The sequence below is a fragment of the Monodon monoceros genome, unplaced genomic scaffold (assembly GCF_005190385.1).
Source record: "Monodon monoceros isolate NGI ecotype Baffin Bay Population unplaced genomic scaffold, NGI_Narwhal_1 Super_Scaffold_3, whole genome shotgun sequence".
Classification (NCBI taxonomy): Eukaryota; Metazoa; Chordata; class Mammalia; order Artiodactyla; family Monodontidae; genus Monodon; species Monodon monoceros.
In genome coordinates, this window is record NW_021703780.1 from 28,604,203 (window position 1) to 28,621,879 (window position 17,677).

The 17,677-nt window shown below is 38.1% G+C and overlaps 1 protein-coding gene across 3 annotated transcripts in view; it reads right to left on the reverse strand.

Moving 5' to 3' along the window:
• Positions 1-12,152: 12,152 nt before the first annotated feature.
• CD2AP (CD2 associated protein) overlaps positions 12,153-17,677 on the reverse strand; it is a 106,638-nt gene continuing 101,113 nt past the window's right edge. Inside the window, exon 20 of one of the 3 annotated variants that reach the window (XM_029243042.1) lies at positions 12,153-15,377. In XM_029243042.1, coding sequence (XP_029098875.1) covers positions 15,336-15,377 — 42 coding nt within the window. In that variant the 3' untranslated portion in view covers positions 12,153-15,335. The remainder of the gene's footprint in view (positions 15,378-17,677) is intronic. The other 2 variants (XM_029243043.1, XM_029243044.1) reach the window with 2 other exon arrangements.

The window sequence follows — 17,677 nt, forward strand, 5'->3', positions numbered from 1 at the left end:
AGAAGAAGCATCTGTCTTCCTGTCAACACTTGTCTCTTCCCGGGACCTCTGTCCCCATCTCCTCAGATCTTCTCTAGGGTGACATTCCATTAGATTTCCTGCCTCATCAACCTCTCCCTCTACAATGGATCATCCCATTAACCTTCACATATACTCAAGTCTCTTCTTTCCTAAAAAACCAAAAGACTAGCTCTCCCTCCTACTCACTCTGCCCCACGACTTCCTTCTTAGCTAACCTTCTCCTGAGAACTGTCCACAAGGGCTGTGTCCACTTCCTAACCTTCAGTTCTCTCTCAGTTTTGCTTCCTCTTTCATGCCACTGCAGCCATCTGTACAAAGGTCACCGGCGTTTGTTCTCCATCTTGGTGAACCTATGTATTAACTCTGTGTTCTCTTCTTGCTTGCTCTCTTGGCAACCCTCAACTCAGTTGACCACTTCTCCCTTTATAGAAACACCATTCTTTTTGTTTTGTTTTGTAGCTGACCCTTTTTAAAAAAATTTTTTTAAATTAAAGTGTAGTTGATTTGCAATGTTGTATTAATTTCTGCTGTACAGAAAAGTAATTCAGTTAGACACATATATATTCTTTTTTGTATTCTTTTCCATTATGGTTTATTACAGGACATTGAATATAGTTCCCTGTGCTATACAGGAGGACCTTGTTGTTTATCCATTCTATATATAGTTTGCATCTGCTAATCCCAAACTCCCACTCCACCCCTCCCCCACTCCCCTCCCTCTTGGCAACCACAAGTCTGTTCTCTGTGTCTGTGAGGCTGTTTATAGAAACACCATTCTTTTTTAAAATTGCTTTTCTTTAATTGCAATAAAGAAGGGTTACCATTTGTAACCATTGAAAAAAAATTGCTAGTGTTAAGTATATTCACATTTTTATGCAATCCAAAGAAATATATAACATAAAATTTACCATTGTAACCACTTAAAAAAATTGGTAGTGTTAACTATATTCACATATTTATGCAGTAGATCTCTAGAACGTTTTCACCTTGCAAAACCAAAACTCTATACCCATTGAACAATTACACCCCATTATTTGCACCCCCTCCCCTGGTAACCAACCTTCTACTTTCTGTTTCTATGAGTTTGACTTCTTTCGATATCTCGTATATGTGGAATCATACAATATTTGTCTTTTTGTGACTGGCTTCTTTCACTTAGCATAATTCCTCATGGTTCATCCACGTTGTCGCTGAATAATATTCCACTGTGTGTGTATTACTACACGTCTGTCCATTCATCTGTCAACGGACAGTGGGTTGTGTGTCCTCACCTTCTGATTTCCTCTCTGGTCTCTTCTCTAGCAACTTCTGCGTGTGGAGTTACCCAAGCCAGCTCCTCTTCTCTCTGCTTCACTTCCTCTCCTCCCTCCCTTCCTCTTTCTCTTTCCCTAGAGGAGCTCATCCAGTTCCACAGCTTAGATCTCCAGCCACGTTTCTTTCCTAAGCTCCACATTCACATGTCAGCAAGTCCTACGACTTCTTCCTCAAAAGAGATCCCAACTCTGTCCATTTCTATCTACCTCCATCTGGTCCAGGTCAGCTTCTCTTGCCTGCAGGAATACAAACGCTTTCTTAATGTCTCCCTGATTTCACCCTCGCTCCCTTCCAATCAGTTTTGCAGAAATCTGCTCAAACACATGTTCATTCGTATCATTTCCCAGATTCAAACCTATTTTCATTGCACTGAGAATGAGGGCTATGTACCTCAAGGGGCCTACAAGGCCCAGCTCACCTGGGACCTCCTGCTTCTCGAGCCTCACCTTGGGGCTCTCCTCCCTCTGTCCACTCTGATCCAGATGTAAGGGCATCCTTTCAGCTCCAGAAACAGGCCAACCTCTTTTCCACCTCTGGGCCACTGTGTATCCTGTTTCTTCTGCCTAGGCTCACTCTTCTGTGACTCTTTCTCCCCAGCCCCTCACCCCACTGCCTTCTTCAACACACACACACACACACACACACACACACACACACACACAAACACACACACACATACACATACACACACACCGGTCCCTGTGAGACTGGCTATTTCTCCTCCCCCAAGGTGAGGAAAGAGAGGCACCTGGGAGCAAATCTTAAGGAGGCTCTTGATCTCAGGGCCATGAAAGTGTCGAACCTACACTTACATAAACCTGAGAAGGAGGGTCTCAAATTTTGTGTCCTAGACTACTCTCCTGTTTCACCTTTGTCCAGCCTTGCCCTCTCTGAGGTCTTAGCTCCAGTAAACCTTTCAGGGAGGGCTTCTTTGACCATCTTCTCTAAATAAGTCCCTTCATCCTTCTACCAACCAACCCCATCATCTTAAATTAATGCCCCTTGTTTGTATCTCTCGGTTCATTTTTTTCCAATTTCTAATTATCTACAATTATACAATTATAATTATACAATAGTATAATTGTATACAATTATACCATTATAATTATCTATATCTATCTATTCATTGATTTGGAGGTTGTCTGTTCCTCCTTTTCCAGGAAAACAAGCACTGTGCTTGTTTTCAACAACAATACACAGTAAATGTTTGGTTTTGAATGCATTTAATAGCCATAGGTACTTCAACCATCCTTGAAGGTGCATGGCCTCAAATTCAAATCGGTCCCTGGTCACCTTCTTCTGCCTTCTGGGGGTGGGAGGAGAGGGAAGAAGGAAGGAGGGTAAGAGTTGCCACAGGACTGATATGGGAAATAAAGCTTCTGAGCTTTTTGAATTTTCAAGGGTGAAAAGAATTCAAGTATTACTAGATCCAAAATTTTTGGAAGGATCCAAAGAAATCTTGACAATTAACACAAGATTCAAAATGTAAAGGCAATTTGGTATGACGTAGCGGCCTCATTTCTGACAAGTTATAATAAAACCTTTGTTTCATAGCTTAGAGCAACATTTCATTTTTGACAACTGCCCAAAAGACCACCAGAAAGCTCCATTGATCAAGCAGTGCTAAGACAATTACCCCCATTATACATAGTAGGAGGACACCACTCTGATGGCCTTCATAGGTGTCAAAAGAAGGAAGTCAGGGGAGGATATTTATAGGGTTGTTAGGTCTTTAAAAAATTTAGGAACTGGTTGAGAGAGGGCACAGTTTGTAGTCCAATGGCTTGGCTAGGTGGACAAGACCAAAGTCTTCAGCAAGTCTTGAAGAGCAAGAGGTTACTCTTGATAAAAAGCTCTTTTACAAGGTTCAGGGCTTATCTTCCAGGAATAAATATTTCCTGGAGAGCAAGGTCTTAATCTATTTTTGTGTATTTTCTGAGTTATTTCACATCAGGACAGGAAAGAATGCTCAGTTCCAGTACTGTTTAACATGGGAAAGTACATTGCTTTGAATTCTCAGCCATCTGGGGATTCCCTGGCAGTCCAGTGGTTAGGATTCCACGTTTTCATTGCAGGGGACCAGGTTCAATCCCCGGTCGGGGAACTAAAGTCCCACAAGCTGCACAGTGTGGCCAAAACCAAAAACCACAACAAAAAACTTACTTGTAAAGTTCTAAATCTCACCCTCCCAGTTTTCACTTACATCCCCTCTTCCTTGCCCACCCCTCACCTTTGCTCAATTCCCTCATTTAAGTAGTCAACAGCTTCATTTCCCATCTTAATCACTAAATAGGCTTTTAGGCTCAAATTTGATCTGCAGGCAATCTTGTTATCTTTCTCTTCCAGTGTTATTCTCCATCCCAGAATAAGCCTGCTGGCTAACTCTAAGAGTCTGATTGCTGGAACAGACTGTGATGGTGAATTACTCCCAGGAGCAAAGTATTTCCTTTTCATTGTATTCATCAATTTACCTCAAAGCCACTTCCTGCTTTCTTTTTTAAAGGACTAGTCCTTTCAGCTCAGTTCCTGTGGTTGACGGGAAATAATCAATAAACAATCTATAATAAGAATAGAAAAGAATTTTATTCAAGCCAAACTGGGGACTATAGCCCAGGAGACACAGATTCAAGAAGCACTTGAATTGTGTTCCGCTGGACTACAAAACAGCGGAGGCGTATATACGCAAAAACCACGAAGTTACATAAATTGTTTGTCAAGAATTAGGACTGGAACTGACAAGATGCTTGTAAAGTAAGGATTGGTTGGAGTCCAAAATGGTTGTGTAGTTACAAGGGGAGATCTTGAGACCATAAGATTGTAGCTGGCAGCTGCTAGCAGACATTGTTTCCAGAATGGCTGGTGGTGTCCTTGATTCTGAAACAGTTCAGAAAATTCAAGTTCTCAGTGATGCAGGAATGTGTCTGAAATCACATCCACAAAGGCCATCCGGCTCCATTTTGAATGCCTGAACCATAGTTAGTCCATTTTGATTTTTCAATGTATTGTCTTCTTGAATGGTTAAAGCAGATGTACCATGCATATGGTTTAACAGGCCATAAGACAGGCTGTTCTAATTTGCATAAAATTCAAGTCAAATCATGTGTAAGCCAGAATGACTTCTCCATATCTCAATATATGAACATTTCTTCCACCACTGTGTGGTTTAATATTTATTGGCCCCTCCTGTGGAGAAAAAGGGAACCTCCTACACTGTTGGTGGGAATGTAAATTGATACAGCCACTATGGAGAACAGTATGGAGGTTCCTTAAAATAATAAAAAAAGAACTACCACATAACTCAGCAATCCCACTCCTGGGCATGTATCTGGAAGAAAACCATAATTCGAAAAGACATATGCATCCCAATGTTCATTGCAGCACTATTTACAATAGCCAGGTCATGGAAGCAACCTAAATGCCCATCAACAGAGGAATGGATAAGGAAGATGTGGTACATATATACAATGGAATATTACTTGGCCATAAAAAAGAATGAAATAATGCCATTTGCAGCAACATGGATGGACCTGGAGATTGTCATACTGAGTGAAGTAAGTCAGACAAAGACAAATATCGTATGATATCGTTTATATGTGGAATCTAAAAAACGGTACAAAAGAACTTATTTACAAAACAGAAACAGAGTCACAGATGTAGAAAACAAACATGGTTATCAAGGGGGCAAGAGGGGAGGGATAAATTGGGAGATTGGGATTGACATATATACACTACAGTATATAAAATAGGTAACTAATAAGAACCTACTGTGTAGTCCAGGGAACTCTACTCAATACTCTATAATGACCTATATGGGAAAAGAATCTAAAAAAGAGGGGATATATGTATGTGTGTAACTGATCCACTTTGCTGTACACCAGAAACTAACCTAACATTGCAAATCAACTATACTCCAATAAAATTAATTTTAAAAAATTTACTGGCTGCTCCAATTCTGTTTCACTTCCGGACTTATGTCCCAGCACCTTTATTCAGTGTGGATGCTATTGTTTTCCTGGAGCCCTGTGGTTTTTGGTCTCAGGTGAAGGGCTCTAGACGCACCTACTTCCCTGCCTTTGCAAGAGCTGGTGGCCTCGTAGGTAGACATCACTGACTGTGGAAGCCCTCTCCAAGCTTAGACAACAGTAACCCCCTAAAGAGGAGAAACTACCAACTGTTCATGTACGTGGCACCAAGGACAAGAAGGTGTAACACTAAACACACTGCTTTTGTAATCTGTATCTAGAACGTTAGAACTGCTATTAAAATTCAAGATCCTAATTTTTCAGTTGAAAAAACAGACCCAAAGATGTGATGAAATTTACCCAAGTTTCCTGAGTGGGGGAATAAAAGCCCAGGTTAGAATCCAAATCTCAACTCTTTTCCCCTAGTTCAAGAGTGGAAAAAACTACTCAATAGTGAATAAAAATACAGAAATGCAACTTTCCTTTGCCCTTTGCGTTGTCTATAGACCCTCTCTTACAAAAACTTATTTTATAAGAAAAAGAAGACAATTCTTATTAATTCAATTTAGTGCCATTCAGGCCCCCAGGGGGTTGTTTTTTCTCATAATCCAGGACCTTTGTTGCCATTAAGAATCATAGATAATCACTAGTTCTCACCTGCTCAAAATAAGCCCTGAGCCTTTCCCAGCTGATACCAGCCAATGTGGAACGTTTTGCTTCTCCCGAAAGCCCACTGCAGGGGCCTGGCTGTTCTGTGGCTTGTTGGTGGGAAGAGCTGTGTGATGCTGTCCCACCCTGGCCTCCTACACTGCATGTTCTACATCTTCAAGTCCTTCAGGTGACTATGCCCTTTCTGGGGTAGTACTGTTCCCTGCTTCTGTGACCCTGTAGTCATGTCATCAACCACAAGATGGACATTTTGACCCCCTTTTGGAGAGAAAAGTCATTTTCTGCTTAGAATTCGAGCTGAATCTGGATTTGCTTTTTCAGTCAGGGTCATGGCACCATGGACTCCCCACTGACCACCTGCTCTGGGCTGTCGTGTCGGACCCCAACTCCGTGTGAATTGTACGAGGCCCTTGGGGAGAAGACAGATGGCAAAATGAGAGAGATTGTACCATAATATCTTTAAGAAGCCCACAGCACAAGCTCACTATTTTGTGAGCTTGTTACATAAGTGACCCGGGAGGGAATTTGATCTGGTAGATATCAGAACACATTGCAGGAAAAAATGGAGAAACAGGAGCAGTTCCCAGAGAACCAAGGGCAGGAAATGACCGATCAGGTTTGAGGAAGGGCCAAGGATATGGCAGCAACCTGGAGTCAAAGGAGCATCACCATCCAACAAGGAATGACAAACAGAGCAGAATGGTTTTGTTGCTGCTGTTGTGACGTGGTTATTCTCTTAGAGGAAAAAAATGTGAAGCACCTGGTGTCCCCTTTCTCTCTCTTCTCTGAGTACACGATCAGAGGGAAAGGCTTTATTTATTTATTTGGTTGTACCGGGGCTTAGTTGTGGCAGGCGGGCTCCTTAGTTGCAGCACGTGGGCTCCTTAGTTGCAGCAGGTGGACTCCTTAGTCATGGCATGCGAACTCCTAGTTGCGGCATGCATGTGGGATCTAGTTCCCTGACCAGGGATCGAACCTGGGTCCCCTGTGTTGGGAGCATGGAGTCTTATCCACTGCGCCACCAGGGAAGTCACGGGAAAGGCTTTAAACTGTAGCAATGTTTGTTTTTTTTTTTTTTTTTTTTAGATCTCTTATAGATAAGGGAAGTGACAAGATTTGAGTGACTTGCCAAGTTCACATGGCTACTAACTTTAAGAGCCAGTTTTCAAAGCCAGATCTGTCGGATTCCAAAGCATCAACCCTTTTCAGTCTGTCATGTGGAATTTAGCGGGGAGGGAGCTAGGGGAGTGCAGTGGCTGTGTCCCAGTTCTGGGTGAACTCAGTGGGTTGGAACCTTCTGCAATTGTTATTTGCCGCTTCTACCTGTATTTGAGGTTTACTCAAGCTGCTCAGGAGAAGCTGAGCTTCATTTGACTGCCATCTAGTGGTCATTTAATCTCTGTAGGGAATCTAGAGCTTTTGTTTCTCATGTCTGCTGAAGAGTCATGAAAATCATTTAAATTTGCAATGATGTACATCAAGAAACAATGTTCCCCCAAATCTTAACTTATGTCACACAGAGAAATCTAAACAGACTATGAGATCACTGAAAATGAACTTTGTAAATTATTTAGTCTAACTCTTTTACTGATAGGAAAATTTGATACTCAAAAGAAATATAAAGGATTACAAAGAATGTTCTCTACACATTATCTATGTAAAGAGAGCATATGATCAAAAGCACAGGCTTCAGAATTGGCCTGCCTAGGTTTAGCTCCATCCCTTATTAGCTGGGTGGCCTTGGCCAAGTTGCTTAACCTCTCTGAGCTTGTTTCCTCATATGTGAAAGTGTAACAGAGAAGAACAAACCTGACTCCATACTGGATCTATTCCTTTAGCTCTAACCCTTGTGCTCTGTAGCCTGTGCTTACTCATGTTGGCTTTGCACCTTTTGTAAAAGAATGTTGCCTATAGCCTGAAATATACAGGATAGCCTAGTCTCAGGGCTCTGACCTTTAAAGTTATAACACTTTTCCATTAAACATTTGCAGAACAGAGAATAATATTTGTCTTGTTGGAGGTTTATAGGAACATTATGACCAGACCTATGTGCACAGCTGCTAGAACAAAGGATTCCAGCACCAAGAAGTTTGCAGCTACCAGCCACACCCCCTCCCCTTTTAGTATAAAAGAAGCCTGAATTCTAACTCAGGTAAGATGGTTCTCTGGGACACTAGTCCACCATCTTCTCTGTCTGCTGGTTTTCTGAATAAAGTCTCTATTCCTTGTCCCAACACCTCATCTCTCCTGATTTATTGGCCTGTTTTGTGGGGAGCAGTACAAGCTTGGACTCAGTAACAAAAGATAATAATAGTATCTATGACATCAAATTGTTGAGATAGTTAGATATATAGATACACAGGTAGATTTAGATGGAGATTACATGCAACATTGCTTGGTACATGGTAAGCACAATACATACATGCCTATTTTTAGACTAAAGATAAGTTTATTATAAACCTTAGGGTAATTAAACTGACTACTTAAAGCCCAGTATAACAGATGTGTTAAAAGCATTTTAAGAGCATAATACAGAGCCTCTGGAAGCATGGCTATTTTATAATAATTGACATGATAGTGGTTAGCCCTGGGAAGCTATTTCAACTTGAATCCTTAAATAGTTGAAGAAGAAAGAAAAGGCAGGAGGAGTAAGTGGTACCAAACTATCTTTGTATTCCCTGCACCACACTCCCAGCAAAGGACATGCTCGGCCCTACCCCACCCTGCTCTGTCAGTATGACCACTTTTTTTTAAATTAATTTATTTTATTTTTTTGCGTCAGCTCCCTAACTGTGGCATGCATGTGGGATCTTCCCTGACCAGGACCCCCTGCATTGGGAGCACGGAGTCCCAACCAGGGAAGTCCCAGTATGACCATTTTTAACTCATCATTTCATGTAATGCATTAAGGTTGATAAATCTCCTCACACCAAATCTTTACAAGTGAGATTGGTCTGTGGTGATCAGCTTTAGATATTAAAGTTACACTAGATTCATAAAATAAATTGGGGAAGTTTCCACCTACAGTTTTGACTAGTTTAAATCAAGCAGTTAAAACACAGCTATGATCCCCTCTGGCCTTGCTGTCTTTTTTCGTGGTAGAGCCTTAATTACATTTCCTATTTATGGTGGAATTAGTCAATTAAAATTTCTATTTCTTTTTGGGCAAATATTCATTCTTTATCCTAAAGTTTCGTAACTTAACAAAAATGTGTCTTGGTGTTATAAATCTTGTCAATCCTCCCTCCCCCCCCCCCCCCCCCCCCCCGCAGGACATAGGGATTTTTGTTTGCAAAATCAAGCCTTTGTTTCAGGACAATTTTTTTTTTTTTTTTTTTTTTGCGGTACATGGGCCTCTCACTGTTGTGTCCTCTCCGGTTGTGGAGCACAGGCTCGGACGCGCAGGCTCAGCGGCCATGGCTCACGGGCCCAGCCGCTCCGCGGCATGTGGGATCTTCCCGGACCGGGGCACGAACCCGTGTCCCCTGCATCGGCAGGCGGACTCGCAACCACTGCGTCACCAGGGAAGCCCCAGGACAATTTTTTAAAAATACATTTAACTATAACACATGCACCTATAAAGATGCTTGTGTGTGGTGCCTGATCGCTCACCTTCGACTGGTGTCAGTTATTTGCTGACTAGAGCAGAGGAGCAGGAGATAACGATAGCTTTAATTCAGGACCGTTACCTAAAACACCCTGTCATCAAACCTGTTATCTTTCCTGGGAGCCCCTCGGTTTTCAGCCTTCAAGTTAGTAGGGCTTACAGCTGGTGTGGCTTCCCTTTCAGTTCCACAGCTCCATTCTGTTGTAGAGGATTTGGGTCTAAGACCATCAGATGGACATTTCAGAGAATCAGCATCTGGAATGAGGTCTGGGGAGCCTTATGTCAGACTTCAGGCTGTCCTCATTTTGTTCCAAATCTCAAAGCATTTGGGAGGTATTTTTATTATAAATTGTTGTTTCCTTATTTGAGAAACAGATTTCCTTAAATCTCTTTCAATCTATCAAGTCGATTTTTCATTCTATTTATTGTCTTTAGTCAGTTTCAAGGGAGAGGATAAGAGTAAAAATGTCATGTCAGATTGTATTTGCATTCTGTTAATGTTTAGTAATATTTCTAAAAATGCACTATACCATGAAATGTTAACAATTGCCCTTATTAAAGAATTGAGTTACTCAGTGCACTTAAAATATAGTTTTACTTTTCATAACTTTATTCACACAATTTTCTAGGGACTGAAATGTAGCTAATAAAGACCACTTATAAGCTGATAGAAAAGAATACCACCCAATAGTCGCAAAATGAAAACCACAACACCTTCTGTGATAAAAAAAAAATTATTGGCTCTATACAAAAAATATTGTTGCCTATTTCTAAATTTATTTTCCTTTTATACAAGCATATTCACAATAAAGGTGTTAGTGGTAAAAATAAAAGCAATAATTGTTAGGATTCAGAAAAACATTTTCACACCCCAACACAGTCTATCTAGTCTCTTGAACCTTGATTGGCAAGTCGAATAGACCCATGTGAGTTCAGCTTTTACTTCCTACAATGGGGCTAAATCTGAAAATTGTTCCTTCAGACAAAACCATCTGCACAGGCATTAGACAATCTCTAAAGTCCCTCAAACACTAAAACTCTACAATCCAAAACTTTACCATCATTTGCCTGCAAGGCTTAATTTATGCCCAGTGTTTGTAAAAGCCAATAAAAAGCAAGTAGAAATTTTCAAACTACATTTTTTTTAACTTAAACGACTTGCCACACTTATTTTCCATATTGCTTCATAGTGCTGTCTTATTCCTTTCCATGATTCAAATCTTCCCGATTTCTAGAAAGCCTGGAGTCATGTATGTGCTCAGCAAGAGTACATGGGCCTTGATGTCTTCCAGACTCTACAGTGGTGCCCCCTTATGCGCGGTTTTGCTTTCTGCAGTTCCAGTTACGTGCAGTCAATTGCAGTCCAAAAGTATGAAATGAAATGTTCCAGAAATAAACAACTCATAACCTTTAAAGTGCACGCCGCTTGGAGTAGCATGATGATCCCACGCCGTCCAGCTCTGGATGTGAATCACCCCTTTGTCCAGCGTGTCCCGCCCATTAGTCACTTAGGAGACTAGCAGAATCACAGTGCTTGTGTTAAGTAACCCTTGTTTTACTTAATAATGGTCCCAGAGCACAAGAGTAGTGATGTTGGCAATTCAGGTATGACAAACAGTGCTTCCTTTAAGTGAAAAAGTGAAAGCTCTCGACAATAAGAAAAAAAATCACATGCTGAGGTTGCTAAGACCTATGGCAAGAATCTTCTATCCACGAAATTGGGAAGAAAACAAATTTGGGCTAGTTGTGCTGTCGCACCTCAAGCTGCAAAAGTTAGGGCCACGGTGTGTGGCAAGTGCTTAGTTAAGGATGGAAAAAGCATTATATTTGTAAGATACTTTGAGAGAAACCACATTCACATAACTTTTACTAGAGTATATTGTTATAATTGTTCTATTTTATTATTAGTTGTTAATCTCTGTGTCTTATTTATAAACTTTATCACAGGTATGTATAGGAGAAAACATAGTATTATGTGAGGTTCAGTACTGTCTGCGGTTCCGGGCATCCTCTGGGGGTCTTGGAATGTACCTGCCGTGGATAAGGGGGGATGACTGTATCTTGTTTTTTGTATTATATTTACCAGGACATCCAGTCGCAAGTTCAGAAACCAAAAAGTTTATGTGCAAGTTTATGCTTAAGGAACCAAGCAATGGGTGGGTAGTGGGGCTTCAGGAATGACTGTAATCGGTCTTAAAATCCTTCTGAATTCTGTCTCCGTATCTTTATACTCTATTTAGTTCTTCCAAATCAGCTTTTCCCAGATGACAGAAAAATGTAACTGTGGAGAGCTCCCATGCTGAGACTAGCTCTTTGTTTCAAATGTTTAAAATCTCAGTCTCTGAGTCAATAATTCAATTTGCGCAAAGTACTCTCAGCTCCATTTCGAATATCATACAAGTGAAAGCAGTATCTCCTCCAAAGAAAGGGATGCTGTATTCAAAATCAAGGGGAGAGGACATACTATGCCTTTTCTCTTAATCTCACGTGCCTAATTTACATCATATCCATCACCACAAGGTGCTTTTGAGAAGAGTAAATCAGCAGCTTCCATTTAAAGAAATCTACTCTATGGCAAGATAAGGTACTTTATATAAATCATTTCAAATTCTCCCAATAATCCTGTGAGGTAGGAATTATCATCTCACAGTTCCAGGTAGAAAGAAAAGACTCACAAAGGTTCAGCAAATGTCACATAGGTCTAGAACTCTGAATGCTTTTATTTTACTATTTACATTGTTTCTTTTATTTGGAAAACTCAAAGTAATATAAAATAATTTTCATCATACTCTGCAATCAGCATATGCTGAAGTTAATGAAAAATAACCAATAAACTGACACAACTGGCAATACTATTCTTTATTTTCTTTTTGAGGGAGAAGCATGCTTTACAGCACCTGTAAACAAGTCAGTGAAGTATACTGTTTTGAGTTTCTCCATAAATATATATTATTATTTTTTTGGAATGTTAGAATACCACAACACCAACTGCATTACAGAACAGTTACTGAAGGCAAGTCAGGCTACAACAAGGATAAAATTTTATGGCTAAAAATATTCATAGCAGCAACTTTTAAAAGATGATTTTATTAAATCAAGTCATTGCACTTGGTCATTTTATTGCTACAGCAAAACAAGGCCATTAAATTTTAACACTTCTCATTTCTGATTTGAACTGATTGTCTCATTCTTTTCATACATTTCAAGTTTAAATGCAAGCATAAATGTTTACCAACACATCTAGAGAGCACTTGGGTTTATTTTTTTCTGTGATCACAGTAAGAAGCATAAAAAGAGAATCCTCTGTTACACCAGGCCCATTCTCTCTTCCTATCTTCAGACTTAGATTTTGTAAAGAGGTAACAGCTTTATAGTATGACCAAAGCTTGGTGGTCGCACGCACACACACACAATACTCCTAATATTGAAATATAATTAGGAAAATTAGTAATATTATGTTTTTCAAAGAATAGCAAACATTCACTACCAATTTGGCAATGACAGATGCCATGCTGTTCACCTCTACTCTGTAATTTATACTCATTCACTAAAAAAAAAAAAAAAAAAAGATTTACCCCCAAGTAAAAGCTATATAATTACATAGCATTTTATGATATGAACTTTATAAACAGGAATTAATAAAATTCCTATATCAAGAGCAAATACTGGTAAATTGCTAAAGTAATCATTTTTCCCTTTGATTTTGGTTTTCTTTTCTTTACTATTTGGTCAAGGGCAAGAAAATAGAGACACAGTACTTGAATTACTTTTCAATTCTGATTGAGGAGTATACAAGCAAACACTTTAAATGTCTCTCAGTACTCATGACCATCTTGATTTTATGCACTGGTGAGAAAATGACCAACAAAAACTTTAAGAACAGCCTGAAATCTGCTGGTAACTCCCCTACCCCGTTATTAGGGTGAGGAGGGAGCACTTAATCAGATCTTCCAGTCATAAAGCCGGAGGGTGATTTCCAGGGTACATTGTTTTTATTTCTACCTGAAGACTTTCATGTTAAAATAAGACCTAATTTATTTAAGTAGAAAGAAATCATTCATTTGACAAGTCATTTAAAAACACTAGAACAGGAATAAACAATTTTATTGTTTATTCCTCATCAGAAGAGCCCAAGGACTTTAAGAAGTTAGAATGTACATACTTAATGCACAGGTTTCCCCAAAAGCACTAATTTAAGTTGTGAATTTACCATTAAGTAATTATGTATTGGAGTTTCTATTATTTTCTATTTCACTTTTATTTGAAACAATATGACAAAATTTCATTAACACAAGATTTCAGTATTTTAAAACTAAAATTTAAAGGAAAAATATTGGTTTGGGGGTTTAAAGAACACAAAACGGAAGCATGATAGATGGTACTCAAAATCTGAAAGTCATTTGCTATAATAAAGCTTAAAATCTAATTTTTTTTCAAAAAAAGATCAAATTTTCTACTTTCAATATAAACCCACATATTTTGAGACATATTATCTGTAGATAACATTTTTAAAAGTTCAATTGTTCATAAGTGACCGTGACGAAACTGCTATTCACCCACTTTGTGCAAATGCATTTTGAATATGGCCAACTATTTGGTTTTAAATAAGCTGTGATGTTACGTTTTGTGACCTACTAAACACTCTTTATAAAGCTGGTTACCTAAATGACAGCCCCAAATATCTCTACCAGTTAGTTTAGTCTAGTAGGTAAATTACACAATGTAAAACCTGAGCATTTACATAATGATAACTTGTCAAAGTATGAAACTGCATACTGAAGTTCTGAAAGTTCTGGAGTTTTGTTTTTCTAACATTATCATTATTAAAAATCAAATGGAGGGGCATGAAGAATTAAATCACAAGATTATGAAATGAGTAATATTTGAGCCTGTAAAATAAACAGAAAAGTACGGCAATAAGGCTGGTGTTTGCATATTATATGTGCTGTAGTTTCTAGGCACAACAAGTTAAGGGTTAAACTGACATTTTTAGTTCCTTAGACCTAATGAATTTAAAATATAGCTCATATTTTCCCCAATATATTTAACAATCCAATACATTTTAACTAAATTCCTTTATGAATCCTATAGTGCAAGCAATAAAAAAATATTCCAAAAGTTGAAGAAATTATTTTGATTAGTTCATTACAGTTATTACTATATGCACGGGTGAGTAAGCTGGTTTGTAGCTAGGAAACTCCTATTTCATCACCCAGAGTATCACGAACTGCAAACAAACAGGCACATCAGTGTAATCCTGGGTAAGAAGCTAAACATAAAAAATATATATATACAAAGTTGATATCCCTTATGTTTTATGGGAAAAGTAGTGACTATAGTTACTATAAAGCTAAACTGTCCCTCTCAAATGGTATATTTTACAGATTATTCGTAAAGATATCACCATATTTATAGTATAGATCTCTTTAAAAATAATACTACAAGTTTCAATTAAAAAAAACTATTGTGAATTTTCTTTCCTTTTTATACAGATTCAGTAGTATTTTCAAGCAAACTAAACAAAAGAGTTTGCAATCCCAGCACATAAGAAATAAGGCCTCTTTTTTTTCATATTGGCAAAACAAAATATATAAAAAAAAATTCACCCTCCCCCTACATTTTTCTATAGATATAATAGTTCATATACGCATATTTCTTTATCACGGCATCAGCATTTGTTATTTTTAAGTAACAAGTCAGTTGAAGTTCATAGTGTTGCTTCTGAATCCCTGGAACACTGAGAACACTGGGTGCACGTCACTTCAGGAAGACATGATTGCTTTTTTCAGCTTCTCTATTTCCACCTAAATGGCAACAGATAAAATATCTTTACTTTAGAAAAGTTTATTTATTTTATCCTATGTCATGAAGATCTGATCATAATTTCAAGCCTCCAGATTTTGATTTCCATTCTAAAATCCAATTTCCAATGGTGTAATAAATATTTTAAAAGTTCAACAGATGAAAATGTCACAATGCAAGTTCCTAAATGACAGGTGACAACAACAAAAAAGCAGCTACAGTTGTTTCACCCAGAACAATGTTAAATAACGTGAGCATTTGAAAGATCTGTAAGAAAATCAGCCCTACAAAAAACAAGAGTATCCTTGAAACCAAACTAAGAAACATACCTGTACCTATAATTAAACAAAGGGGGCAATACAGAATGTTGTTGTTTTTTTTAAAAGGACCAGTTTAGTTCTATGTTTTTCACTTACTGCTTAGGTGATATCAGTAAGCCACTTAACCTCACTTGGTCTCAACTTTCTCAACTGTAAACAGTATGTTCTAGATTAAATTGCCTTTAAAGCCCAGGAATATATATAAAATGCAGTCAATGTGTTAAAAATAGTTCCACTGTTAGGTAGAAGACATTCTTCACTTAACAGAAGTTCACAATTTAAGAAACGTTAGAAGAAAATTAGAAAAATTCATTAAATTTTCACAATAACTACAGAGTTATTTAACTTTGACATATTACAAATAACCAAGTTGAGGATCAAAGAGATTAAACACCATGCCAGTGGTTCCATGTCGAACTTGTACTGGTAAGGTCTAAGGCTTTAAAGGCCACAGTTTTTGTACTCTCTTCCCAATTATATGGTATTTTGATCATCTCTGACCTTGAATTACATGTAGAAACATTTAAGCCTTACCTTCTCCTGATAGCATCATCCCTCTCCCCAACAATGCATACAAATAATACATGTTATGGCTAACTTCTGACAAATAGATCACTACTAAATGATGAGCATTTTGCTACAGTCAAAAAGTATAATTTCAATAAGCTCACAATCTCCTAAGGGATCCTAACCATTCAAGAATGGTTTGCTAATTCCAGGATCTTTCCTAATATTATTCTTTGACTAATATGATTATTAGCCAAACGTTAGTAGCATTGGATTGAGACAAAATACCTTCAATCTTCAGCGTGATGCGCTATTATCATCTCTATTCCAAATACATTAACCACTGCATGAATTTTAGTGCGCGAGGATGCACAGAAAACAGAAAGAAAAAAACATTGGTAGAAGAGGGAGTGCGGGCGGGGTGAGGGTCAGGGTGGAGAATAACCCTGCACGCAGTCAGTAATACTCCTCACAGACTGCTGCTGGCCACATAAATTTGGCATATGCTTGCATTGCTGGAGTTTCTCTTCTAGCATGTTTATGTTCATTGTTCATCATTAGTCCTCTGTACCACTCCTCAGTATAATATAATACTATATAATGTTAATGTTACAGCAGTTCAAAGTATTACTTTTAATTTGGGGGGAAATATAATTCTCTTTTAAACATATGATCCTAAGACTCTAATGCCTTATTAAGTGTATTAAGTATCGAACTTTTCCCACCAAAAAGAAAATTTATAATACAGGTCAGTGAGAGGCTAAGTAACAGCTGGTTTTGCTGGGAAAATATAATCAAATGAAATTCTTCAAAAAAGAAACAAATAATTCGACTCTTTCCATGATTTTTATGACAAATTAAGTCATATATACAAATTTAGTATTGTATTAGTTCCTCTTGCTAACCTTATTACTTTATTTTCATATATGAATATGTGTTATGTATAAAATATAAGGAATGAAAGTCAAGAAACATTTGTTTTTAATTTTTCAATTTCTACCATGTTGCACACTGGGAATTTAACATATATTTAGAAAATATATTTTTAATATCTATCTTCTAACATTTATTAGTTTGACAAAAATTTGTTAGCAATCTAATATGTATATAGCACTGTGCTAGGAGCTATGGGCAAAGATGAAACAGAAAAAGATCCCACCTCCAACAGTATAGAAGATGGGCAAAATAAGTACATAATGTGAATAGTGATATGAGAGAAAATTATTACTTATTCATCTCTTACAAAACTAAACAACATGAATTTGAAATAAGAAAAACTGCTTTTAATCAGAAGACTGGTGGCCAACTCAGTGAATGTGATTGAGCAGGGCCTTGAGAATCTACAGAACTTGGGCATGATAAGTGAGACAAAAGGAAAATCCATGAAAATACAGTAAGAGTAAAAATTCAGACAAATTAACTGTAAGGGACAATTGAGGATTAGCAAGTGAGGAAAGAAAGATAAACTAGGACCA